General features: G+C 43.1%; 1 protein-coding gene across 4 annotated transcripts in view; it reads left to right on the top strand.

Moving 5' to 3' along the window:
- Positions 1–7,330: 7,330 nt before the first annotated feature.
- The window catches only part of ldb2a (LIM domain binding 2a), an 80,351-nt gene continuing 61,331 nt past the window's right edge, over positions 7,331–26,350 (top strand). For all 4 annotated transcript variants that reach the window (XM_062394004.1, XM_062394003.1, XM_062394002.1 and 1 more), the window contains exon 1: positions 7,331–7,599. In XM_062394004.1, coding sequence (XP_062249988.1) covers positions 7,468–7,599 — 132 coding nt within the window. In that variant the 5' untranslated portion in view covers positions 7,331–7,467. The remainder of the gene's footprint in view (positions 7,600–26,350) is intronic.

Genomic DNA, 26,350 nt, shown 5'->3' with positions numbered 1-26,350 from the left:
CATTTTGTGTTTAACAGCGAGAACCTGAGACGGGGGTCTTGTCCGTGAACAAAGCCGATCCTGCAGCGACACCGGTTTACAATCTGTGTGACTGCTAATCCCACTGGAACAGTGAGGGTAATCTACACAGGGAGGGATCTCCCCTCACTCCGGATCCTCACACGCCGCGACCTCCGGAAAATGGGATTGGACCCCCTCAGCTAAATCTCATCAAGAAGAATAAAAACGTCACAATCGTTAATACTGGGCTCTCTCTCCACCTTCCGTGATTATATGGATAGTTTGATCACATTGCTCTGCTGTGCCTGGGTTCTGTGAACATGTGGGCGCTCAGTATTGTTTCTGTTCATTCTACACAACCCTGTTTGAGGCTTGAATAATCCTGAGCATCGCTGAGTCATCAGACCTCTGGCATTTAGTCCTGAAACCCAGTCTCTGAATCTGAATGTGTCACGATCACAGTCATTGTAAATGGCACAAAAACGTTTAATGTGCAAAACCAAATTACAGGTTAAAGGTCACCAAGAGAAAACGTTCAGTTCTTTGTGTCCCTCTGCATCTGCTTATTCTCCTCATGCTGCAAACATGTTTTCACCCGCTCTGCTCATGTGTCGACGACCAACTCTCTTTAATTCACATGGAACAGTTGCCTGCTCGCCGGAAAGGTGATCACAGCTTCCAAACCAATCCTTTCCCCTGGTTCTCCATCGCCTGCAGCCTCCAACGTGCAACAGGGACACCGATAGATGGAGCTGTGGGTTCGAGGAGGAATGGAGGAGGAGGAGGAGGAGGAGGAGGAGGAGGAGGAGGGGGAAGGGGGTGACTCTCTCAGTACTTGAAGTTAAGACAGAAGTGTGGAAAAGCAACTGTTTCCAAATCTGCGGGGCAACTCATTAGCGGCACCGTGAGCGCTGATGTCCCTTCGTTCACAGACGAGCCTGTTTACATTTGCAGGAGTGAGACGGAGGAGCCTGAGCTACAGAGACGATCACGGCGTGTCCCCGAGGACTGTGTCACCATTACCTTAATGATGGCTGCTTGATGATTCAGGGGGAAATAAGTGTTCTTTTTCTTTTCTCTTAGGTAGTGGTCACTTTACTTGAAGGGATGGAAAGCATCTCAGGAAACACACTCTTGGGAGCACTATGTGTGTGTGTGTGTGTGTGTGTGAGGATGTTTGTGTGCAGATTTGCAGCACGTGTTGGCGTGCAATAGTGTGTGTGTGTGTGTGTGTGTGTGTGTGTGTGTGTGTGTTTGTGTGTGTGGGTCTGTCAGGTTTCCTGCTGCGCTGTGCGGCTGGGAGCCCTAGCAAGGGTAAAATTCCATTCTCTCGGCGGAGCAGCATTCTGCATGAGCCAATTCCCAGGAGACACTGCTCTGCATGTCCTCCAGACAGCCAAGCTGAGGCACAGGCTCAGGCTCGCTTATTAACTGACCTGGGGGGGGGCGGTGGTGGTGGAGGAAGAGGAGGAGGAGGTGGGAGGAAGGAGGGAGGAAAGGGTGGAGGTGGTGGTAGTGGTGAGGGGGGGGGGGCAGAGATGGAGAATGGAGGAGGAGGTGGTGGTGAAGGAGAGGAGAGGAGGAGGAGGAGGAGGGGGGAGGGTGAGCCCAGGGAGGCAGGAGGAGGAGGCGGTGGGTGAGGAAGGAGAGGGGGGGGTGGAGGGTGTTGGGAATTATGGGTTTGTGTGTGTGCATGTGTGTGTGTGTCCGTGAATTTGTGCGCGTGTGTAGGAGTGTGTGCGTGAGTCTGAGTGTGATCAGGGGTGATGGGCTGTGGGGATACGAGCGTGTGTGTGTTTGTGTGTGTGTGTGTCTGTGTGTGTGTGCTCTCTCTTATGTGTGTGTGTGTGTGTGCGTGTGTGTGTGCTCTCTCTCATGTGTGTGTGTGTGTGCGTGTGTGTGTGTGTGTGTGCTCTCTCTCATGTGTGTGTGTGTGCGTGTGTGTGTGCTCTCCCTCTTGTGTGTGTGTGTGAGTGTGTGTGCTCTCCCTCGTGTGTGTGTTTGTGTGTGTCTGTGTGTGTGTGTGTGTCAGAGGCAGAACTGGTTGAAAATATTAACTCTTCGCTCGCTGGGCTGCTTTTGCTGCAAAAAATCCAGCTCAAGAGAAAGAGCAGTGTGGATGTCTAACAAGCCACTGTGTGAGTGTGTGTTTGTGTGTGTTTGTGTGAGTGTGTCTCCTCCGTGGACGTGTAGCCACCTTGTTCATCTGCAGGTTTTCACAAAAGCCTGGTTAATCACTTTAAATATGTAAATTGGCATTTTTCTGAACTTGGAACTGTGTAATTTCACCAGCTCCGGTCGCTCTCCCACCGGTTTCTCCAGTCTTCTAACCACGGGCTCGGTAATGGCTTCACGTCGTGTCACTTCTCCACCAGAGTTTAGTTTATTGGTGCAAACGTGATTTCAAACTCCACCTCTGCGCACACAGCCTTTTTCCTGAAGTGGAGCTAAATGCCTCCACTTCCTGTATTAATCTATTTACATTAATTTGTCATCCCTGGGTGCAAATATTAGTTTTTAGTTCTGTGTGTCTTCCCATAATTGCTTGACACGACTGTGAGACTCATCTATCACCAGTGTGAGGAAATAGCATAATTGAAAAGTGCTTTTCAATTACAATTTGTTTAACTTAAATAATGAAATAAAATATGGCGCTTCAAAGTTTTTACTTCTTTTTTTTTTATTTACTATTATTATTCCATCCAGCAGCAAGAGGAAAAGAGAGGAAGAGAGAGAGAGCAAGAGAGTTGGAGAGAAAAAAAAATCACTCACGGCAAAATGCAAATGAGCCTGGAAGCTATTACGATGCTAATGGGATTCTAACATAGAAGTTGCTTCTCCGGCATCCGGGGTTTATTTCATCCATATTTGGAAAAACAGTTGTGTTCTGAAAATGGGTGACACACACTTCCCGGTGTTCGGGGTGCAGTTAGTGAGTTCTGACTCGGTCCACGTGGGACGCCGGGCCGCGGTGACACAGGAGAAGCATCCGGCTACTTCAGTTTTTACTCAGCAGAATACAGGGGGGTTTATTTATTTCTTTATTATTCGCCGGCTCCACATTGTGTTCCACTCTGAAGCGCCGCTCTATTTTTAGCAGATCTGCCGTTTCATCATCTGCTTGTCAATCACCGGCGAGCTGCTTTTATTAATAACACTATCAAACTCCCCCCCCCCCACTCGCAGCTTCAGAATATCACAAACAATCCTGTGTGTCGGCGCTTGTTCCCTGTCAGAAAGAGAAAAAGGCAAATGAGTGTGATTGTTTACACCGGCAGCGGGCACATCAAACACGGCTACACAACTTTGTGTTTTCACGCTCGGCTGTTAAAACAGGATAAGACGTGTTCCCGGGATCTCTCCTACAGGAGCGGCGGCGGTGCGTTCAGGTGCAAAACCTGTAGCACGGCTGCGTAGTCTGGTGTGTGTTGTGGTGTGTAGTTTGTGTGTAGTTTGTGCGCTAACGGCAGGCAGGTAGGAACGTAGGGAGATAGGGTGTGTTACCATAGTAACACCGGGAGGGAACCCAGCAGAAGCAGAGTGTCTATATGTGTCCTGACCCATTTCCATTCTCATCCACAAGTGTTTTGTCTCCCTCACCTCGGTGTTTCACAACTAAAAGCACCTCTCCTTCCTCATCCTTGGTGCGGTTGCTGCATTTAACAAATGGCGGAGGCTGGAAACAAGCTGCCAACTCTCCCGGTGCTTTGGGTTTTTCTCCCGTTCAGTGTGATTCAATTCTAATAAACTTTATTGTCCTTGAGGGTAAAATAAAAAGCGCCGATATGAACAGGAACAAAACTTAAATGGAGAAAAGTAGTGAAGTGGTCAATTAGGAACATTTTCAGTGTGAGGAGATTCACTAATTATCAGCTTCAAAGTAAAGGTTCTCCTCACATTGTGAATTCTGTCACTTAATGAACTCACCCTGCTGCAAAAAGGACAAAACGCACATTTGGCGATGAAGGTCAGAGGAGGAAACACAAAGCTGTGGTCCGATCAGTCAAACATCAGCGGTGATTAACTTGTGAAACAGCGTTAATGGGCAGAATGGTTGTTCTTCAGATGTGAACTGGGATCTGAACCTTTCAACTGGACCAGTTGTGAAGAGGCGACCACAACAGAAGCACTCATTTTAGTCTCCGCAGTGGGACGCAGCTCAGTTCAGAACCCGACTGATCAGCTTTAAAATGATTAAAGTTGAAAATAAAGCAGCAACAGACGAGTTTGAACCTCAATTTATGTTGTAACAAGATTCCACCATGTTTGTGATGAGAGGAATTTTCTATTCCTCTATTCCAGCCGGTGCTTTTGTTTTAACTCTGTGTCCTGAAGCAACGAACAGTTCATGTGATTCAACGTGCTGAGACAACTCTCCTGTTAATTGCTGCTCTTTTAATTTCCCTTCTCTTCCTATTTCTGTTAAGCACATTGTTGCCTTGCCAAGAACTGAGCCCCTTAAATAAAGTTTATTATTATCATATATATTTAAAAAATATACGTGTGGCATCACCACAGATGGGAAATATCGTGAACCTTTTTACACAAGGGTTTTCTGAAAGAACGCAAACGTGAGACCTTTTCATGAAGAGGTCCGGATGTCGAGGAGGTCAAGAGCAGAGCTGTGATTTCCACGGTGGAGTTCATACGTTGCGTTCTCTCCTCCTGCTGCTCTGCTCAGTCTCCTCCTCTCGCCTGAACGTTCCGGACATTTCCCCCGTTGTTGTGAACGTGTCCGTCTCGGACCGTCTCCTGCTGCGTCGCTCACGTGTGAAAGAGACCAACTCCAGAAAATGTCCAGACACAATTTTCCAGACATTTTCCGGAGCTCATGTCTGAAAATGGCTCCTGAGCCAAGGATCTTTTCTTCTTGAGTTTATTTCATCTGTGAATACCTTCCAGTCCCCCCCCCCTCCCCTGTCTGTGACTTCGGGTCCTGATGTAAATCTTTAAAAGCTACACACAAACATAGAGCCATCATTTAGAATAAGCTCCATCATTTCTTTTCCACTCTTTATGACATTAAGATATGGGGAACCTTTTTCGGGAATATCTGATCTGGAATAATGAATTAATCTTTGCTCTAATTAAGGGATTGATATCTGTGAGTTTCTTGTAATATGGTGCAGCTCGACTCTGGGCTGCTGGGCCTTGGCTGAGGTATCTGCCTTTCATTCAATGTGTTTGTGTTTAAGTGAATAGTCATTGTTGTGATGGTGGTGGTCACAGAGACACACATGACACCGTCAGCGCAGCCTCACACGTGTTGTTCCCTGTTTACAACCCTCTGTACAATGCAACCACGTTAATATTGAAATCTGTTAAATGAGCTGTTCTCTTCTTTGTATTGTATTGCAGCCTCACTCGAGTGGTAAGCGCTTTAGGCGGCAACCAAATCCTGTTAGAAATGTCAATTGAAAAGGTCTTGAGATATTAAAAATGTAGTTTTTAATTAAAGGTTTATTAATAGATTTTTCAAACTTTTTTTTTTAATTACCCGACCAGATGCCTGAGGCATTTGGATTACAACTTTTATCTCACTCGATTCAGACTGCCTCTCCCCATTCAGCCATTTTGGATTAAAAGTCAGACTTCATAAATGCCGTTCATTAATTCCCAGTGTGGGCAGTTAATGTGTGATTCGGGTTGTAACGTTGCGGCTCGTCTGAGTGTGTATTTATTTTTAGATTCTTGTGGCTACTTCTCAGCCCTGATCTGTCACGGAGGAGCACATGGAGGACTCTCGATTAGTATGCACAAAGCGTCTGGTGTGAAAACTCTACATGTCACAGTACGTGTGCTTATTGACATGTGCTGCATTGGAACACACTCCAAATATCTAATATCTAACACAGGCATGACTATGCAATGTGTTATTTAATGCAAAGCCTCATAAACAAATTCTGTCTGTGTTTATGTTCATCTAATATTAAATGTAAAAGCAAGAAAAATTTAATCAGGAATGAATTATGGCCAAATTTGTGAGAATTGATTTGACATAATTTTTCCTCATTACTGGATTCAACACTTTCACCTCAATTAAAAGCACAGGTAGATACAAGCAGGCCAGGTGTATCCTCACGGGGGGGGGGGGGGGGGGGGGGGGGCTGGATGAAAACGCACAGTACTTACAAGCACGACCACTTTGCATCGTTATTGAACTCAATAAAAGTCTATGGCGCGTTGGTAAATCGGTGAATTGCAGCGTGGACTCAGCCTTCAGCAGACGAGGCAGAGAGTGTTTCCCCATCTTGCTTTAATCTGAGATGTTGCCTCTTGGTTTCTGAGCAGCCTGGTATGAAGACGCTGTCATTAGCGCCATCGACCAGCAGCAACACAATCAATACGGTATTAGGAAAACATACTACACATAAAATAGACTGTTTACAAGAGCTCAACAGAACTCTTCAGTTTTAGATCGTAGGCTGACTCCCAGGAGTGAAACCAAATTGTCTTTATCGCCCCCTGGTGCATGGCTGCAGTAAAGGTCATAAACCCCCTCATAACATGATTTTTGTCATTTTATATCATTCTTATCACACAGATGTTTATTTTACTTGTTCATGTTTCTGTTGCGTTTGGTTTTAATAACTTATTCGATGCTATCGATACCTCGGCTCCACATCTTCGATGGCTAGCTCCAAAAGGATGCCAAAAGTCCAAGATGGCTGCACCAGTACCCGGGATGTTTTGACTTCAAGGTAAAACAGTAAGGAAGTAGAGAGATAGCAACGCTCAGTAAAGAACACAAATACATTTAATTGTTTAAGCCAAGGTCAGTCTGAGTGAAATCACCTCTTTGTATGAAATGCAGCGTTGGAGTTTTATCTGATCTGCGTGAGTTCTTCTGTGCATGTGAACGATGGACGTGAGGGTTCCGTCATGATTTGGGACATTTGTGTTTCATATGATTAAAATCCTCTGAAATTAAATAAACACATGTCTACATTTGTCTTCATTCACATCATTCTTCCTCCCACATTTACAACCCATCACGTGGACACTGGATAGGACAACAATAGACTCTCCTCATGGATCAGCAGCAACTGTGAATTAAAACACACAGACATCAAAACAATGCATCAACTTCAGGGGCAGACACACACACACACACACACTGCAACACATGCACATGCACACACGAGATCTGACTTGAACTTTGCAAGAATGCACAACTGAGTGTGGGTCTTAAGGGAACAGGAAACGACTTCCCTCCTCCCCCCTTCAATCCTGCTCCACCACCACCACCACCCTTCCTCCCATCCTCCCCTCGCTTCCTCCTCCTCCTCCTCCTCCTCCTCCTCTTTGCTCTAGCAGAGAACCAGGCAGGCCAACTTGCAGAGTGCAGCTCAGCCTCGGCAGCGGCTGCTTCCCACTGGGGGTCTTTCGGAGAGCATCGCACTCCCATGTGCGCTGCCGTGCCCGCTGGATGTTGAGATCGCGCCGTGCGCCTCGCCAGGAGCCACCATGTCCAACCCGCCCCAGGACCCGTTCTACTCGTCTCCGTTCGGACCCTTCTACCGGAGACACTCGCCCTACATGGTCCAGCCCGAGTATCGGATCTACGAGATGAACAAGCGGCTGCAGGCGCGCACAGAGGTGAGGAGACACGGTCCCGCGGAGAAGTCGCGGTGCCGGGCAAAGGGGGGGGAGCGGAGCCGGGGATGTGGGGGGGATGTGAAGGTCCGGTTCCGGGAGGCGGGATGGGATGTGGGGCTGGGGGACGGGGCTCGGGTCGGTGTGAGGGTCCGTCGGTCCGGAGCTGTGATGTGAAAGTGCCAAACATTCCAGAGGTGAAAGTAAACGGACTCTGAATCTCCACCTCTGGTCCAGATGTGTCGGGATGAGTCTTCAAGTCTCTCATTTGGGGAAGAGAGGATTTGCACGTGGCCAATTAAGTTGTTTTGACTTCAGGACTCGAGTCCCCTCCTCTGACAGGAGCTGGGAGATCCACCTGAAGTGGACCCTCTTGTCCCAAAAGTCCCAAAGCGACTGATTCTAATCCGTTTTAAAGGTCTTAATCTGACATTCACCTTGATATGAAATTAAGATTGAGATTCATTTACAGTGAGATGAATCCACATGCTGAGTTAAATGGGAGAAGCTGGTCCCAGTCTGACCAGAGACTGAGGCAAACTGACCTCTCTCTGTGCTTTCAATGCATTTGCACACATTTGCAGATCACCTCTGTTTTTGTGTGATGTTTTGCATAAACATTTGCATAACGTGCGTTGTTGATTAGAAAATGCAACAGTCCACGTAGAACAAGCCCAACAGGAATACACACAGTTTGTCCCAGACACTGTGTTGTAGAGCTCCAGGTTGAAACAGTCCCCATCATCTGCATCATTCATCCCTCTGTGTCTGAGTGAACTTTCCCCAACGAGAGTCATGATGGTGGTGATGATCAGAACGGGACTGTGAACTCACTTCATGACAGTTTCCCCTGATGCTTCACTGAGTGGCGTGAACGTGTCTCTCAGCCTGAACCCTTCTGCTGATCCCACTGGGAATCATCGTACAGCGAGCATCTGTCTCCGGCAGCTGTTCACCAATGTGTAAACTTGCAGATTAAAAAGTTCATTCAACGAGTCGAGCTGCGAGACGTCTCTTCAGAGGAGCGTCATCGGAATCCAGGAAATAAGCATCTTTCAACAGATTTCCTGTTTGGAGCTTTTTATAGCTGCAACTACAAGGATTAAGACTAATTAATCTGCCAATTTTATTCTCAATCAATTGATTGATCTTTTGATCTTTAGTGTCCCAGCAATTAACCAATCAACTCTTGACATGTCTTGAATGATACAGCAGATTATTCCCCTTTGAAAAGATGGAACCTTTAAAATGTGCTTTCATTAGCTATAAAAAACAGTTGCATCTAAATTTTGAATCAATCGAACCCATCATTTCATCTCTAATATTCTAAATAATTGGTTGCTGTTGGACTCTTTCAGGAATTGTGTCCCCGGCGAGACATTAAAAATGGAGGAGTTTTGGAGGAATATGTCCATTAAATGATTTAATGAGACATTTCTTGGTAAATCTTATCCTGGAACCAGACTCCAGCTGAGTTACTGCGGCAGCTTGCCGGGCGATGCTGACTTTCCCGAGGAGAAACTTGCAACTTGAAGCAAACCAAGGCGATGTTGCTGAGATGCAACGGCCCCGGTCTGATGCATTATTCATACACAGCGGTCCAGGCCCCGGCGGACCTCAACTCCCGTACCACACATGCTCCGACACCGAGTGCAATCACCACGCACGCTCACACACACACACACATGCACACGCACATGCACACACACACATAGACGTTATAAGACGTATGTGCTTGTGTTTAACTTAACAGCAAAGAAACAAACACACCACATGGATAAGATACAGTTTAAACTATTATCTTCATCTCCTCAGACTAAATGATATAATTGCATGATAATATAATTAGTTTTTTGTTCCCCTTGGTGTTCATATCCCCGTCTCCCTCGTCTTTTCCTTTCTGTCCTCGGCAGCAGCCCAGTCCTCAGCGATGTGCTTATTGTTTGATTAAAATGCAGGTGGCGAATATAATGAGGAAGAAGAAGGGGGAAATAAATGGCTGGAGTTTTTTTGCAAATTGTTTGCATCCAGATGCACCGTGCAACCGAGTCCAGCCTTTCGATGAAATTATATAGTGATTATCCTCGTGAATGCAAAGCTGCAGCCGTCAATTTACACACAAAAAGCACTGTGTGTATAGAAACAAGGATTGTGAGGCAAAGGGAGAGTATTGTAGCAGAAATCTGCCCGTTGCAGAGCTTGATTGTGCGTTCCCCTGTGAAACAGACGTATTGAAGCTGTTTCCTTCCTGTAAATTGAGGTTAGGTCTTGGTCCCTTAATGATGATGTGAGCCTGAGGGGTCATTCTGCTGCTGCTGCTATCACCGAGCCGCTGCCGACTTTAAAAGTCAGCTCGCACTTAGAAACAAGACTGTGTTGGCATCAGCGCACGGGTCAGGGTTGTGATGTTATAAAAACAGGAAGTTTGACCGACGAACACACACACACACAGTATAGATAGCTGAACCCTCCTGCTGGATGGTTCTTTAATATTTCATCAAGGTTTTTGCTGCGAGCAGTGGTTGCAGATCCATATCCACGTTTCGTATTTGCTAGCTTGGCAGTGAGCTGATGCTACAAGGAAGTATCAGTTCAACAAAGACACGTGTGACAATATATTACAATAATGTAATAGACAGTATGATGAAAGTTATTCCAACAATAACTCAATGTTTTCAATTTTATACTTTTTTCTTACCCCTTTAAAAACTCATATGGAAAGATGATCTAATGTGGTTAAAAACAAAAGAACAGACGTTATCATCAAGTTTTATTCTTGCACCAACTAAGCAAATCGATTAATATGTTAACTGCATGAAAAAAACATGATTATTTGTTTGTCGATAAGCAAGAGACCAAAAAATACACAAATTGAAAAATCGACAGTATTTTTTCTTACATATAGTAATGTAATTTATGTTTGGGTCAGTTTGATCTTGAACTATCTATCTAACCAGTTATTAGCTAATTATGCACTTTTTAGGATTCTTGAGGCTGTTGCCGCCTTAATATTTCTGTCAGCACCAGACGCAGTTAACGACTCAGGTCCGTTTTTTTTTTTTAGATCTCGATCAGAGTTGTTATTTTCTGTATCAGACTTCTAAACAAGTTCAAGTTTCGACTTCCTACTAAAGTAATAAGTTGATAAAACAACTTCCAAGTTCAACCAAGGTTTCATTTGAATAAGATTTAGTAGCATCTAGTGGTGACATTGCAAATTGCAGCCAGTAGACTCCATAGAGGAGGACCCACTAAAATAAAAAAGAATTATTTAAATTAATAAAATACATTTATTCTTACTTTCAGGTGATTAGTCACAAATAAAAACATAATTATGAATATTTTATTCCATTTCTTCTGATGATGTAAATCCTCCTGTATCCAACACACTGCACCTTTAAGTTGTTCTAGCTGGTTGTAACGATGGCTGAGGTTCTGAACCTTGAAGTCCTTTGACCTGCCCTCACGTCCTCCTGGTATTTAACTGTACAGAGGAACACATAGAGTATCTCAGACAAATCCAAAGGAAATCACAACAGCAGTGACTTCTTCTGTCGGGTGTTTAGTGTGAAGGGATGTGAAGAAGCCATTATTCCACCGGGTTTGTTGCTACATTTTGTTGATCCAGTCAGAATGATTTGAAGCTCGCAAACAGAAAGTCTTGTCAGAATTATCACCCGAGTGAAGATGCTTAATGTGGTGAAAGAGCCGCCTATTGTCGAGCATAAGAATAGCTCGCAGTGTACTTAACACGGAGCCGGCTGGCGGGCCATCCGAGCCAAATGACTCACTGAAGCTCTCGTCGTTCGGGGTATTTTTCTAACAGGGGAGCTGACTAAGCCTCGATATGACACCGTGTCTTAGAGAAGTCGACTGAAGTCACTCTCCTGTTAGAGACGCTTCCATTTGTCTTATTCATGAGTGTGCTTTTGAATCTGCTTGGCTGCTGGTGCCGCTCGCACTGAGGCGCGGGACTCAAGGACTTGACACTTGCTGGAGACTGACTTTGCCCCCAAGAGGAAGCTATAATCTGTGCGAGTTAAATAACAAGGTGTTGGAATCAAGTGTGCTTTCACTCTTTATGATTTTAAAATCTCATGTGCACAGGTGTTTGTATGGAGAAGAGACATCTCTTGATTCATTTTAAAGAGTTTGAAACTCCCTCAGATGCTCCGGAGCCATTTCAGACAGTTACTGAACTGTACTTTATACAGTTCAGTTTAATACAGAGGTTGTTTATGATGTTTTCATGGTTAATCTGATCGTATCAGATAAATATCCCGTCCCACTTTCTTCTGAACCGAAGTCACGTCTATAAATGTCTTGTTTTGTCTGAGCAGCACTCGGAGAAGCCAAACATGTTCGAACTACAATCATATAAAACAGAGAAAATCTTTAAATCCGCAGTGTAGAGAAGCTGGTTGGAGTTTGTAATCTGCAGATTATTCTCTCCAAGAATCATTTAATCAGTCAAATGTCAAAAAACACTCAAAGGGCATAATTTCTTTCTGATCTGAATTTTATAGAGTCCAAGTTTCCTTTCATACTTGTCGTCAAAACTCAAAGACACGTTGGGATGTCAAAAACAGTTCCCACTTATTGAGAAAGAAAGAAATAATTTATTTAAATAGTTGCTGATACATTTTCTGAACATTGACTCTTGGATTAATCACCTAATCCCCTCAGTGAACTATAGTGTCACTGAGATCAGGGCAGCGATTTATTATTTTTTACAGTTAATCTTTCAGATATATTTCTCTAACAAATCAATGAACTCGTTTATCTTACGAAAGTCAGACAATATTCAAAAGCTGCACAATTTCCTGAAGATCAAGGTGAATTTCTTACAAAAATACAGACAATAACCCAGAGACATGAAATTTACTGTCACACAGGATGAAGAGAAATGACAAATCCTCACAATTAACAAGCTGAATTAAATCACCTGATCATTATTGATAACTCAATTAACCGTTCATAGGAATTTTGATTTAAATTGTGCAATTCATTATTAATCTGAAGATTAGCTTTTCGCGAATAATATATTAATTGCACTTAAAAGTCACAGTTTTGTAAAGAACGATGTTTGGACTTTAAATAACTTGTGCAACAAACATTTGAAGAACACAAGTAAGAAAAGCAGCAAATTCTAACAAATGAGAAGCAGGAAAACCTCAAATCTGAAAACCCAAGAGTTGTTTTCTGATTTTGAAAGTCAAGGAATCTACCAATATTTACATTTGAGAGAAATCGATTGTGATTTAAATCATTGAAACTGATGATGTTCTGCCTCCAGATTCCGCTGTAGATGGAAATGATCTCCAGTTATTTGCTAAAGACCAAAAAGCCAAACGATAGAGTCTATTTCTAGGGGCCTCTTTCTCTGAAGCTCGCTGAGGGAAACCTGTTTTTCGCTCTCACCTGACCTGCTCTCAGAAATGAAAAGAAGGAATAACAGGACACAGTGGGACCTGCGTGTGCTTGTCTGGGATCAGCGCTCACCTCTGAACTGATAACTGTGCTGCAGCTTAAACAGCCGTGCCCCCGTCACGACTCCGGGTCTGTTTCTATCTCAACCTTATTACCTCGCTCCATTCGTACTTATTACCTGCCCGGCTGTATTTCTGCACCGGGCTGACTGCTATCCCATTACCTTCGCTTTACACACGTGGACCTGCTGTGACCCGGCAATCTAAATAGGCTTCGATGTGGATTTGATGCCGTGCATACGCTGTGACCACATTGTTTCTGTGCTGTCAATTGGAGAGAAGGCTAAGGGGAGGGGAGGGGGGGGATACTGGCCCCGGCGTACTCAGCTGCCGGCGTGCGGCGCCGAGATGATTTGTGGGGGAATTTGACACTTAAGCGTATGCAAATGAGACGGCGGATTAACATTCAGAGGAGGAGCCTGGGCGACCTCAGCCGGTGTAAGGGCCATTAGCATAGAAGACATTAAAATTCAGCGGCAGAGAGCGGGGGACACAGAATAACACTGTAAGTAACACTGCAACACACAGGGTTGAAACAGAAGGAAAACAAAAGCATTTTAATGGAGGCGCCGTAATAATACCCAGAGGGCCGCGGTGTTCAGGAGCCTCTGCCGCTGACAGTGGGTCTAATGGTCACACGCTTCCTCAGCAGATACACACACACACACACAATCAGCCGCGGTGATTGGCGGCCCATTCATTGTGTTCTCGCATCCACGGCACATAGTTAGTCTCATTCTCATTATTCAAATGGGCCCACAGACCTGAGTCAGAACTGGAGTGTTCATTATGGCCCAATCCCTTGTTCCTGTCAGGGGCAAAGTGGATCTGTTCCCCCCAGCGCTACATGTCAGATTGACATGAATAGGCTTATGATGTAGAGGTCAAGTTGGCTCTGAGCCGGTAGGTTCGTCGAGGAGGATTAAAGATGAGCCACCGAGGCACCGGGAACTCAGCGGGAGATTTCTCCTCTTCCAGTCGGAATCTGCATTTAACTTCTCAGGCGTGAAAAAGGGACAATAATTATTGTTCTTGTCGTCAAATGATCTAAATATGATTTCTCCCTTAATTGTGGGTAGATTGAGATAAATGTCCACAGTCAGTCAGAGCCCGGGGAGGAATTCGTTAATTTGTGTTGCACAACAAACTGAGATAAAGAAGAAGCAGCACATCTTTATAGTTGAGAAACAAGAACCAACAATGATTCAGCCTTTTTTAAATAATGATTAAATTTAAGAATAATTATTAAAATATAGAATTTTATGGCACTTCTCAGAGTTACAAAGTGCGTAGCAAATAAGAACCCAGTCACAGAAGAATAACAATAAAAAAACATTTGACAAAAGTTGAAGCATAACCAGCGATAACAATAATAGAAATATGTCAAATCAGGAAATTTGTAACAAATCTTTCTACCATGACTTCCTCTGGACTCAGTAATAGTTCATGTGTGTGAGTGCTGGGGGGGGGGCGTGTGTGTGACCCTGTCACAAAGAGTAATTACCACACAGGTGTTGAACATCACGCCGTCCTTATCTGAACCATTACTGATTTATCTAGCATCAGGAAACACACCACTGGAGGTTTGTCACTGAAAGGACTTGGAGTGCGTCACACCTCAGGTTTATTCACTGTTCTTGATAATTTACACTTTTTTTATGAATTATTGGAAATGTTTTAAGCAGAATGTGGGTGTGGTCAAAGGGTAGCATCATTATCTGCAGTTTAAATCCTCCTCTGTGACGCTGCATCAGCATCTCTATAAATAAAAAAAGCAGCCGCTTATTGGACGGTATGGACGTTAAGATGTCGAATACATTTGAAATTAAGTTGATTTTCATTCAGAATAACGACTTCATGTACATGTATATGCTTTTTCCCACATGTTAAACAACACACACTCATTCTTCAGCGAGTCAATGTGTTGTTAACGTGGATTCACTGACTAAACAGTGTCGTTCCTTATTTGTGTTGTTTGTGTCTGTCGTTATTTACAGACCTGGCATAAGTACAGACATCTGGTTCTGTGTGGCTTGTGCTCGAAGGCCCTCACATTAAAAACAAGAATAAGCAAATACATATTTCTGTGTTTTCATAATGCTGCCAGTCAGTGAAAGGACTGAATCACATTATCTTCTGCTTTAACTCCCGGCCAACATCCCCCACGCTAAATTAAAGAATAATGCAGCTAAAAGGTGAGCGGGCGGCCGGATGGTTTTAAAAGGAAAAGAGAAACCGTATCCCCCAGAATGCTGTGGTCAGAGCGGAATATCTCTTTGTATATATAAATATATAATATAACCTGTTTATCATTTCACTTCCTCAAAAAGCTTCTGTTGGGAGTAAATTAAATAGAAACAGAAAGCAGGATTTTCTTGTTTAGAGGTAAATTCATTCCAGGACACCTGCACATTCACAGGTTAAAACACTGGATGGTTTTATTCCTATAGTTTCAAATGACGGTAAGTAGCGTTGTTTTATACAGACCACGGAGACAGATATTTAGAAAACACTATCGAGCCTCATACCAGAGGTCATACAGGTCACAAGAAACAACTTCAAATGATCACCGGCTCCACACCAAAAGAAAGAGGATTTTGTTTGATTCAGCAAATTCCAGATGTTTTCCTCAGGAGTTGGTGGAGAAAGAAAGAAAAGCTAAAAAAGAGTAAAAGACTCAATTGATCCTTTTTAGAAATAAAAGGCATAAACAAAAAATTAGTTGTTTTAACTTTTAGAGAAATAATCCAGCAGATTTAAAACTTGTATCACAAAGTAAAACCTGTGTCTCAGGAGACTGTCATTCAACAGTTTCACAGCTGTCTGCACGAAAAGACCATAAATCAAGGCTGAAGCATGTCAGCGTCTCTAACTGGTCACATAGATGCTCCCAGTAAACACAAAACAAGGGTCCTGCAAAATCATCTGAACTCACCTTGTTGGTTCTCTCTGTGTTGAAAGCTCTGAGTAACCACCTCCTCCAAAGGGCCACCTCCAGTCCTGACCTGTGAGTGGGTTTTAATTCAGGTATAAACTGTTGTACCTTTGGATTCTGTGATTTCACGAGGCTCCATCCTTTAAACTTAAACTCATATATATCGTAATAATGATACAAATTTACATATAGGCTGCATGTGATAATGTAGACGTAATAATATCCATCTTGTCCTAGAAGTATAAATAACCTCACACAAGATAGTCTCCCTGTCACTTTGTTGGTCCAGGAATGTCATACTGTACATGTGATGCCCTGAGAGGATGTTTCCATAAAATAAAAAAGAAAGCAAAAGCAGAGTCCACTGGTCAGACAATGAGCGCCAGTGGCCTCCAGCAGGAAGCCCGGACAATAGACCCACCTTTTTCCTGGCCCTTTCCCTTGGTTCCTTCCAGGCTGCTCTGGGGCTCAGATAACAGGGAAGAGCGACGGGCCTGTTGTCCGTCCGTCCGTCCGTCCAACACCGTCTGTCCTGAAGACGGGAGGTCACGGGCTGGACATTCGCATCCAAACAACTGTCACTGGGGGTTTTGAGTGAGATGCTGAAACCCCCCCCTGGACGATTGTTTGCATTTGGTCTATTTTAAAACTAATGTAATGGACTTTAATGGGATTTTCTACTTCCAAGACCATTTCAAAAGTCTTATTTTGAAGAATATCTGGTTTAAGCCTCTGTTGAGCATTTGATATGGTTTGTACTCTGCTTTGAATCCCTGTTGTTTATCTCTAATGGTGTTTGCTATTTTCATTTATCCAGTTTTCACATCAACAGTTGTTCACCAGTGTTGAATAAATGCCATTCATTTTTTTTCTTGAACTTGGTGATAAACAGAGACTGTTTACAAAGAAGCATGACGCGTGTAGTCTTCCTCCCACTGTATAAAAAATGAAACCAGTCTCATCTGTCAATCACGATGTTTTTAAAGCATCAAATCACTTATTGAAAACCAACTCACCAGGAACACTTGATCGTACATCAGTGTGAAAGGAGCTGCTTAAAATGACGGAGACCATCTTTGGGAAGAATGCATGTTTCATCTATTATCACGGAAGGGGACCGGGGATTATGACCTGTAATACAGCCAGCCACTAGGGGGCAATTGAGGTGATTTGGCTTCAGTTTTTATCACATTTCACGACATTTCATTCTATAGTTGTGGGAATATTTTGCACAAAACCTCATGGTGTCATAAACGTCTGTATAAAATACTTTACTGACGGTAAACTTTGAGAAAAAAACAAACCATTGAAGTTAAAGGAGCATTTCTACCGAGGAGGAAGTCCGGCTTTCAGGTTCCACTTAGCGTGTAGAAAGTTGTGTGACTCCTTACATGCAGCAGAAAAAAGTGAATAATATTTCATCATTGTGCAGGAGAGAGAAGTGGAGCAGTGGATACAGTGGAGCCGGCGGAGGCACACTGTACTTCACATTCGTTACACCAGGAGCCTCCGCTCTGAGCTGCTTTCTGGCTGTTTCATCATTTTCACTGATCAGCTGTTTCCACTGTGATGTAGCTTCCTGGGAGACGAACTTCACTGCAACTATTCTCACCGTGTAGGAAAGTGAAGAGCGGAAAAACATCAGTGGCGCCAGACTCCCTTTGTTTACTTACTTATTTTTAATGTAAGTTTAGTCAGAAGACTCCTGCTGAGCAGTCGTGCTCCTCTTCAGCTTATATGTCATCGTATCCTCCAGGCACGGCTGTGAAGTAACATCGCTTTAGTCAGTTGCAAGCTCTCTGTGCAAAAAAAAAAATACATCCTGCGTGAGTTCAGGCAATCCGCCTCACTGGCTTGTCTTTGAGCAAGGCACTGAATGCATACCAGGTCCGAGCATTGCATCATGGGAGACTCTGAGTTCATGGCTGCATCATTCTTCCACTAAGAGAAGATGTGTTAAAGCGATCAGAGAACATCACAGTCACTTGAGATAAGAACTGAGCTCCAGATGATAAATGGATTTTACTCTTTAGTCCGTGAATACAACAATAAGGAAGGTTATATACAGTGAGGCAGCACTATAATAAATCATAATTTTGATATTATAGCTTCAGTTAAAGTCACAAATTATTAACAAAACATATTTATTATTTGTCAGTTTGGTTCCCAATTTTCTGATTTTCCTAAACCCTACTAATATTTATTTAGAATAAAAAACACAATGGGTGAAAAAACAATCAGAAGATCTTAAGATGAGTCAAAAAAGTAATTTTAGTTGTTTAAAGTTAAAATTGAATAATACTTTCTTCACCGCCTCCAATCAGTTGATGAAATAAAGTTTAGCTTGTTAATTTAGCTTCGATTCATCATAAATTAATCCCACATTTGACTCAAACATTTTACAAAGAAACAAATGAGGATATTCTGATAATACTCTGAAGCATAAATATAAATATTTAATGCAGCAATTAGATTAACACTAACCTTGGTTGTGTTCTTAATTACTCTCCTCTCCCCGACCAGTGCGGTCCCATCCATCAGCATGAAGATCCACAGGTGAGGACGCCTGCCCCCCCCCAGTGGAGCACGTTCAGCCCAACTGAACTATACCAGTGGATTTGATGAAATCCGGTATTGATCGAGCTCCTCGTTAAGCTGTGGGAGGGAGTGTGCCATGCGCTGATTGTTTATTGGTCTAATTAGCTCAGCGATGGGGATACAGGGCGCGCTGGTAGAGCGGAGTTAGTGTGTCCGAGTCTGAATCCCTCAATTTCCCTTTGATAGTAATTTCTCATGGGAGCAGGGAATGATTGTGTTTTTGCTGCTTTGTCATTCATGCATTTTGTTTTTGTTTTAGTATTTTCCTCCTCATTGATATTTGTTGTCACTTTACACGCTGCCATATTCGTGTGTGTCTGACGCTGATATTGACTCTTCTCTGTTTGTGTTCATCGAGCGGAGACACTTTTTAAGGAGCTGTGGACTTTATTGAACCCGTTCAGATCTCACATCTCTTTTCTTTTTATTGATAATAAGGATGAGAAACCCAATTTAACCAATGTGCAGTTGTGCCATGTTTTCATTTGATATTTGTTTAAACATTAATTGTCGGAGCTCAAAGTTTCCAGATTCCAAGGTCACACCTTCACAGAGTTTTTACTGACTAACAATCCTGAACCCCAATATTTTATATATTTATATATAAAACAAAGAAAATAACTAAATTTCTCATGATCACAGATAAATCTGATTAGATCACAAACTGATTAATTGAACAAGCACATCAAATAGAGAATATTATTAGGAAATTAATGTTTTCTTGTAAAATATTGGAACGTTTTCCACTTCAGGCCTTACAAATATTATAAAACTTACCTTATATAGTGGTGCAACCCAGAGAGCCTCATTTGTCTGTGTGTATCGTGATCAAGGGCACTTCAGCACAACAATGATTTAATTGCTGTTGTGGGATCAGTCCTGCAACCTGCTGGGTGAGAGCCAGCAGACGGAGGGTTGCACCCACTCTGCAGTCACTGCTCCTCATGCATGTTCCTCACTCAGCCGCTGTGTGTTCACTTTGACCTTTGACCTTTTACTGGAACACAAACACTGCTCTCTCGCCCGCTGCTTCCAACTTCTGACTCTGAAACAAAGGGGAGAGAAAGTGGGAACGCTGCCTGAGTAAACTGGCCGACGTGGAATCTAATGTGGGAACTTCTCTCCTGACTTCCTTTACACAGAGAAACTTCATCTCATGTGAATGGGCATGTGTTTTTTTTTTTTATCCGGCTGCATTAATTTTCCATTATTTGCATAATGCTTGGCTGGTGGCTCCGCGGTCACCAAATACAGGAACATGTTACGTTTGCATTATACAAAAAAACACTCAGGGCCCAGGAGGATAAACCTGCGCTGATATGAAACATGAGTGTGCGCTGAATCTGACATGATTAAAAAGGTTTTACCTGTGTAGTCTACAGGAGCAGCTGCTGTACTTTGTCATCCTAAGGAGCCTTAAATAGAAACAGTACCTGGGGGTTCAGATGAGGGACCACCCTATCTCTGTTTGATTTTATTTAGCATGGATATGCTTAACATAAAACACCAGTTTGAGATTGTGGTCTTTTATAGCAAAGTGTATAGGGCTGTTAGAGTTGTTCTAATTAAAGCTGGGGTTGGTAATCCTGCAAAAAGGCAACTGATACATCCAACACCCCCCCCCCCCCCCCCCCCAAACTTGGTTATTGATTGTGAGTGACAGTAGTGATGTTAAGTTTCAGTACATTTTTAAAGGGCCCTTAAATCTCCTAGAGCCCAATTTATCATCTTAATCAAGCGTCTGAAGATTTACAATTTACAATCATAAAAAGCTGAAATTTTTATTAATATTGTTATCCGATATAATCAGCTTTTGATAAAATTCCCGATGGATCACTTTGCTAATTCGGGAATAATATAATAATTAAAGATAACAACAATTATGATGATGGATTATTAGGCTTTTCAGATTCAGCCTGACTTTAAAATTGTGAAAACATTTTACACATAAAAGTAATTTCTTGGCGTCAAGCTGCTGCTTCAATCTCTGCATGTCCCTGATTTTGAATGTGAAATTAGATTTTCTTTGAAAAAAAGTGTAGCTTTATTAAACTTCTAATAACCTTCACCGCACACTCGAGCCAGAGCTACCTTTCTAAAGCTCCTTTCCAGACATCCGCAGAGTCTCTCCTTCTGATAAGTTGCTCTGCTCCCCACAATAACCTGGAGCTGTTTGAATCTTTGACAACAGTAGAAGTTCCTTGGCCCACCAGTCAGCCGGGCTGCGTGCCATTCAGGAGCTGAATGGGGTTTCAGACGCTGGTAATTCTCCAAGGTCAGGCCCCAGACACGCCCACACTCTTGGAGGCTTTTCTGCCACAAGAGGCTGGAAGCAGACAGACTAACAAAAAGCTCGCTGGCAAAATAGTTCATGTTGTACATCGAGACATTAGTGGTTCATGGAGTGTTAGAGGGATGTGAGCTCTTCTTTTTCTGTGGCTGTGAATGCAAACTGTTTCCAAACAGTGATTAAAGGGTCATTGCAATTGATTATATGTGTGTGTACATACAGTGCAGACTAGTGTTGTGTGGTTGCATACACTGTAAAACATATCTTTGTGTTTCTGTCATCTGCCTGTATGGACATTTCTACATGCGAGGACTTAACCCTTGGCTCTGTTGCTCTTTACTGAGGATCCTCCCCATGCTGTCCCTCCAATCCTCTGGATTTCCTGTAAATCCCCGGGGCCCGGCCGGTGCTGGTGATTTGTGTTTGGCTGCTGAGCAATTGACACATTGATAAATCCCCCACCGATGGGCCGCGATCCGTTTGAATCAATAGAGCCTTATCGGCTGACGGCCTTCGCGGCTGCGACCGCGCCGGTTCACCTCGGGTCCCTCGGAGTTGTCTGATTTGTTGCATTTGACAACAGACACCGTCACGGCACGTGGTTCGTCAGAGAGTCCGCCGGCGTAATTGAAGGCAGGAGGTCGTCTGTCAGTGAGGGGCGGCGGCGGCGGCGGCCGAGAGAGGAGAAGAGACGGGCAGAGATAAAACAAAGAAAGGCTGACAGGATATTTGAGGATGGAGCAGTCATAGTAACGCCAATGACAGAACAAAAGTAAAGCTCCCAACATTCGCTGCTGTAGTCGAGGGATTGAAATCGAAGACAAGATGGACAGCGCCCATGAGCCTTCGGTGTGGTGGGTTCAGCTCCAGCCAGAGGATTCGTCTGGCTGGTGTCCACTGACCAGGCTTTAGCCGTCCTGCAGCCCGTCTGGCTCCGGTCCACCTTCTCCTCTGTCTTTAGATCCGGGCCAAACCCCCGGCCTGTCCGTGGCTCAGCCAGCCGCGCTGCCCAACTTGGCGAGACGCTGCCGAATGCTGCACCAGCTCCAGTTTGGAGGATTAATGGTCAGCTCCTATAAATGAAACTTTCTCTGGATTGTAAAGGCAAAGTTTTGAGCAACATTTAGATTTATTACTACAAAATAAGGTGTGTGGTTAATTCACAAAATAAGTGATTCAAGTGACAAGAGCCTTTTGTTTTACTGTCATGGATCCCGGAGCTAAATACCGTTCACGTCACATGTGCTTGTTATTTTCAGATTCCTCTGTTTGGGGGGGAGGTTTTTCAACAGAGATACTGATTTAACCATATCATCTGTGGTTGAATCCTGCTGGGCTGAGACAATAGACACACCGCTGTCAGCTCTGCTCTTTGTCAAATACAGGCTCTTTATTATTTATTTTTTGCGGTGGTGAAATATCAGTAAAATGCCAAAATCCACTAAATTGAGTTAGAGTAGAAATATATATTTTTTTTAAACACAAAGTTGAAAGAAAATGCTTGCAAACAAAGAGGGAAAAATAGCACAGAGACAAATAATTGGAAAGTCACCACAACAGGAAGCAGGAGCGGAGTCGGCGTGTGAGGAGGAAAATGATGTGGAGGTTAACTAACCCTCTCCTGTAACTTCTGTGACTAACAGGGATTTTAGAGAAGAAGTGGGAGCTCAGGTAAAACACTTTTCATTAAAACAGAAAGAGGAAGTTTAATGAATACCAGAGTCTATAAAACACAGCGATCGAAAGCCCTTAGGACGACGGCACTTGAACAATTTATCACGAGCACTAAATCCAGGCATTAATGTCCAAAAAATGGGGATCACGTTTATTCATGAAATCCTTCAACCTCTTTCTAAGAGCAGGGTTCAGCAGAGTCACTCAGGTGACACTCTGTTTGTGAAGTTGTTTTAGTGCAATGATGAGGCTGTGGATATTCTGTGTTTTCAGAGTCTGATGAATCCTATATTCTTTGGTGCCACAGACAGTGTTTACAAGTACACACAGTACTTGTAAACAAAAGTAAACAGTTCTTATGAGGCCATTTCTACAGCTGCGGATTGTTTTAGGAAAATAATAATAATACGCTCTACGGATCAACAGGGTTCCAACATAATGGTTTTAACCAACAGTCTCGTAAATGATAGATCTGGCCGTTTATTACTTTTTTCGATAATTTGTTGTTTTCACTTTAGATGTTTTCAGAAGCATTATTTATGCATGTATTAACTGTTTGTTGGGGCTTTTATTTTGAAGGTGTAATGGTGGTGTACGTGTAAAGTACCATGAAAAGGAAGTATGCGAGTGAAGTATCTTAAAAGTTCTAGTATAGAAATTGACATTTTTAAGAGCTGCCATGTGTGTGTGTGTGTGTGTGTGTGTGTGTGTATGTGTGTGTGTCTGTGTGTGTGTGTGTGTGTGTGTCTTTGTGAGTGTGGGCAGAGAGTGTCTTGTTCACCCTTCGCTTGACTGTCAATCCCCAGAGTCCCCGCCCCTGAATGGTACTGGATTATGTGTTGAACTCGATCTGAATGCTGAGCAGCACCAGAGTCCGTCTCTCTCTCTCTCTCTCTCTCTCTCTCTCTCTCTCTCTCTCTCTCTCTCTCTCTCTCTCTCTCTCTCTCTCTCTTTCTGTTTAGTCCTGAGGTGTCACTCCTCTCCGTCTCTCTGAAATAGACGTACTCACATGAAACAGACACCACACACGTGCTGCCGGCTGTTCACACCTGCTGGTTCTCACTGTATCACACGGTTAGACAAACACACACACACACACACACACACAGGTACGCACACACACACACAGAACACCAGCTGAGTTCCACGGTGCACAGCTGGTCAGTGGTGAGTGTGTTTAAAACGTCATATTTCTGTTTCAAATTAAAATGTTCAGGCAGAGATTGTGTTGGCTGGATGTGTGTTTATGATTCTAGTCACGACTGGAATCAGCTCCATGTAAAACACACACACACCCCAGTACAGCTCCCACAAACATACAAACACAACCTGACCTGTATTCATACATCCATTTATTTTACAGTCAAGCTTTTCTTGGCTGCGCTATAATTACAAGTTCACTTCTTTATGGGAAACAAGATGTTGGTGAAACTGACCATATAAGGGATTTTGGCTCAGTTCCACAAAACTGCCAACTTTCTATTAGAGAAATTCAAGCTAAACTGTACAAACACTGAGAGAAACATCACCGCTGCTTCAAGTTTAACAAAACTTTAATCAACTTTTAGCTCTTCGGTTTTATTTAATCAGCCATTTTGAAAATCAATTATTGAATTCAACGTTTGCTGCTTCCAGCTTCTGAATGTGAGGATCTCTCTTTTTTAACTGTACAGAAACACAGATGACATTTGGAATATCGTCTGGACTGAACAAGCAAGTTCAAGATGTCAGCTTGGGTTCTGGGAAATTATGATAATATAATTAAAAACCTAATTAATGAGATAATCAAGGTTGTGTTCGCAATTAACCAATTTACTATTTTAATAATTCTTTTTCACTGAATCTATAAATCATTGGATCGGTCAAATGGGAAAAAACAAATCCACTAAAAACAGATAACAATATAGAAATAAATCACATTGTTTGTCTGAGAGGCTGGAAAATATTATGTGTTTGATATTTTCCCTCGAGCAATGACATGTTTAACAACGGTTTTGATAATTGGACGATCAATTCATTGGCTAATCATCGCAGAGCTTCCTCCCAATGGTCCGACTGAAGGATTGAAATGTTGCAGCTCTAATTGAAAGATGAATTGATGTGATTTATAACAGTTCACAGCATCATCTGAGGTTTATTTGAACGAGACACTGTTGTTTGAGATATTTCCTTCCATAAAATGTGATTCTTTTGAAATAAGAAATATTAGATTCGGGTGAAAATTGAAACATTTAGCCTCCGTCTGAAATCTTTCAATAAAATACATCCCGACATGAAAACTGAAATCTTCAGTTCAGTGTGTAGTCCACAGTTCAGCTGATTGGGGACCAGCCGAAAGAGCACCACATTAAATCCTGATTCGGTTTTGATTGAGCAGCAGGACGGAGGTCAGGTTCCTCCTCTTCTCCTCCTTGCCTCCTCCTCTGTTCCTCCTTAGGTCTGTTGCGTTGGGGACACGTTGACCTGTGTGTGTGTGTGGGGGGGGGGGGGGGGGGGGCACTGGGCTTGACGCTGCTCGATGGTGACAACGCTAATTGTCAACATCTGGGGAGCGCTCGCCGTCCCTCAGCGCAGCGCCGAGTGAAACGAGCTGATCTGTCTCAACGTGTCACAGGAAATTAGCCTCAGTTGAACGTCATTGGGGGGGAGGGTGTAGGGAGTCTGGGGGGGGAGCGGGCACAGGGGAGTGGGGTCATCCCACCGACATTATCAGGGGCATTAGTGAGGTGGAGGGGGGGGGGCAAAGACATTTACATGAATTGGTTTCCTCACTGAGTTGTTACTGGTTCTACTGTGGCTGTGACTAAACATCTTAAAGTGTGTTAGTAATACTACTGCTGCTACTACTACTACCATCATCACTACTATTACTACTACCTACACAACTTTGACAATTATAAGAGTGATCATAATAATAATATTGAGGACTGCAACTAGTACAATTTCTATTACTCATAGCTTTTATACTTTAGCTACGATTACAAGCCGACTATCAACAATCAACATTTAAAATACCGTTACTGCTATTGATATTACTACTACTACTGCGAGTGCAACTACGATTATTACTGTTAAACTACTAATTCTACTGCCACTGCTACTACTACTACAACAGTACAACCACCACCACTTCAACTCCTGCTAGTATTACTACTACAAAAATAACAATATTCTTATAATGACAATAACAAAAATAATAACAGTACTACTACTAATACTAATACACATTGAGTGTCATACTTGTTGATGATAACAGTACTTGTACATGTTGTATGTGTCCTCCCCGGCTGTCAGAGAGACAAGCAGCAGTCGGTTGTAAAGCTGCAGGACCTCAGCTTGTGTTTCAGACTTGTAGGAGCCTCGGGCACGACTCCCCCCCCCAAAGTCTGAGCTTAAGAAAAGTGCCGGTGTTACCAGACTCTGTCTTAACATCGACCTGCAGCTGAAGCTCTTAGGCCAGCGGCCAGCGTTTCACTTTTTCCTCCTGATTTATAGACTCGTTTTCATACGTGTGTTATTTATTTTTGTCGCTGTAAGACCTTTGTGTCGTATCTCTCCGCTGTGAGCTGTCGTTTTATGGCGTTGTCATAATTTGTTTTAAACGTCTTAAACCTTTGACTGTTTTACAGTCGATCATTGAAGCTCTTAACTCAAGTGTAAACACCATGATTCATTTCAATAAAAATACAAAACAAACAAAACAATCTACAATAAAGGGAATACTTGCCCTGTGCCGCTGACTTCATAAACACAAAAAGAACAATGTTC

This window comes from Platichthys flesus, chromosome 8 (genome assembly GCF_949316205.1).
Source record: "Platichthys flesus chromosome 8, fPlaFle2.1, whole genome shotgun sequence".
In the NCBI taxonomy this organism is placed as follows: Eukaryota; Metazoa; Chordata; class Actinopteri; order Pleuronectiformes; family Pleuronectidae; genus Platichthys; species Platichthys flesus.
This window is presented reverse-complemented; position numbering and strand designations above follow the sequence as displayed.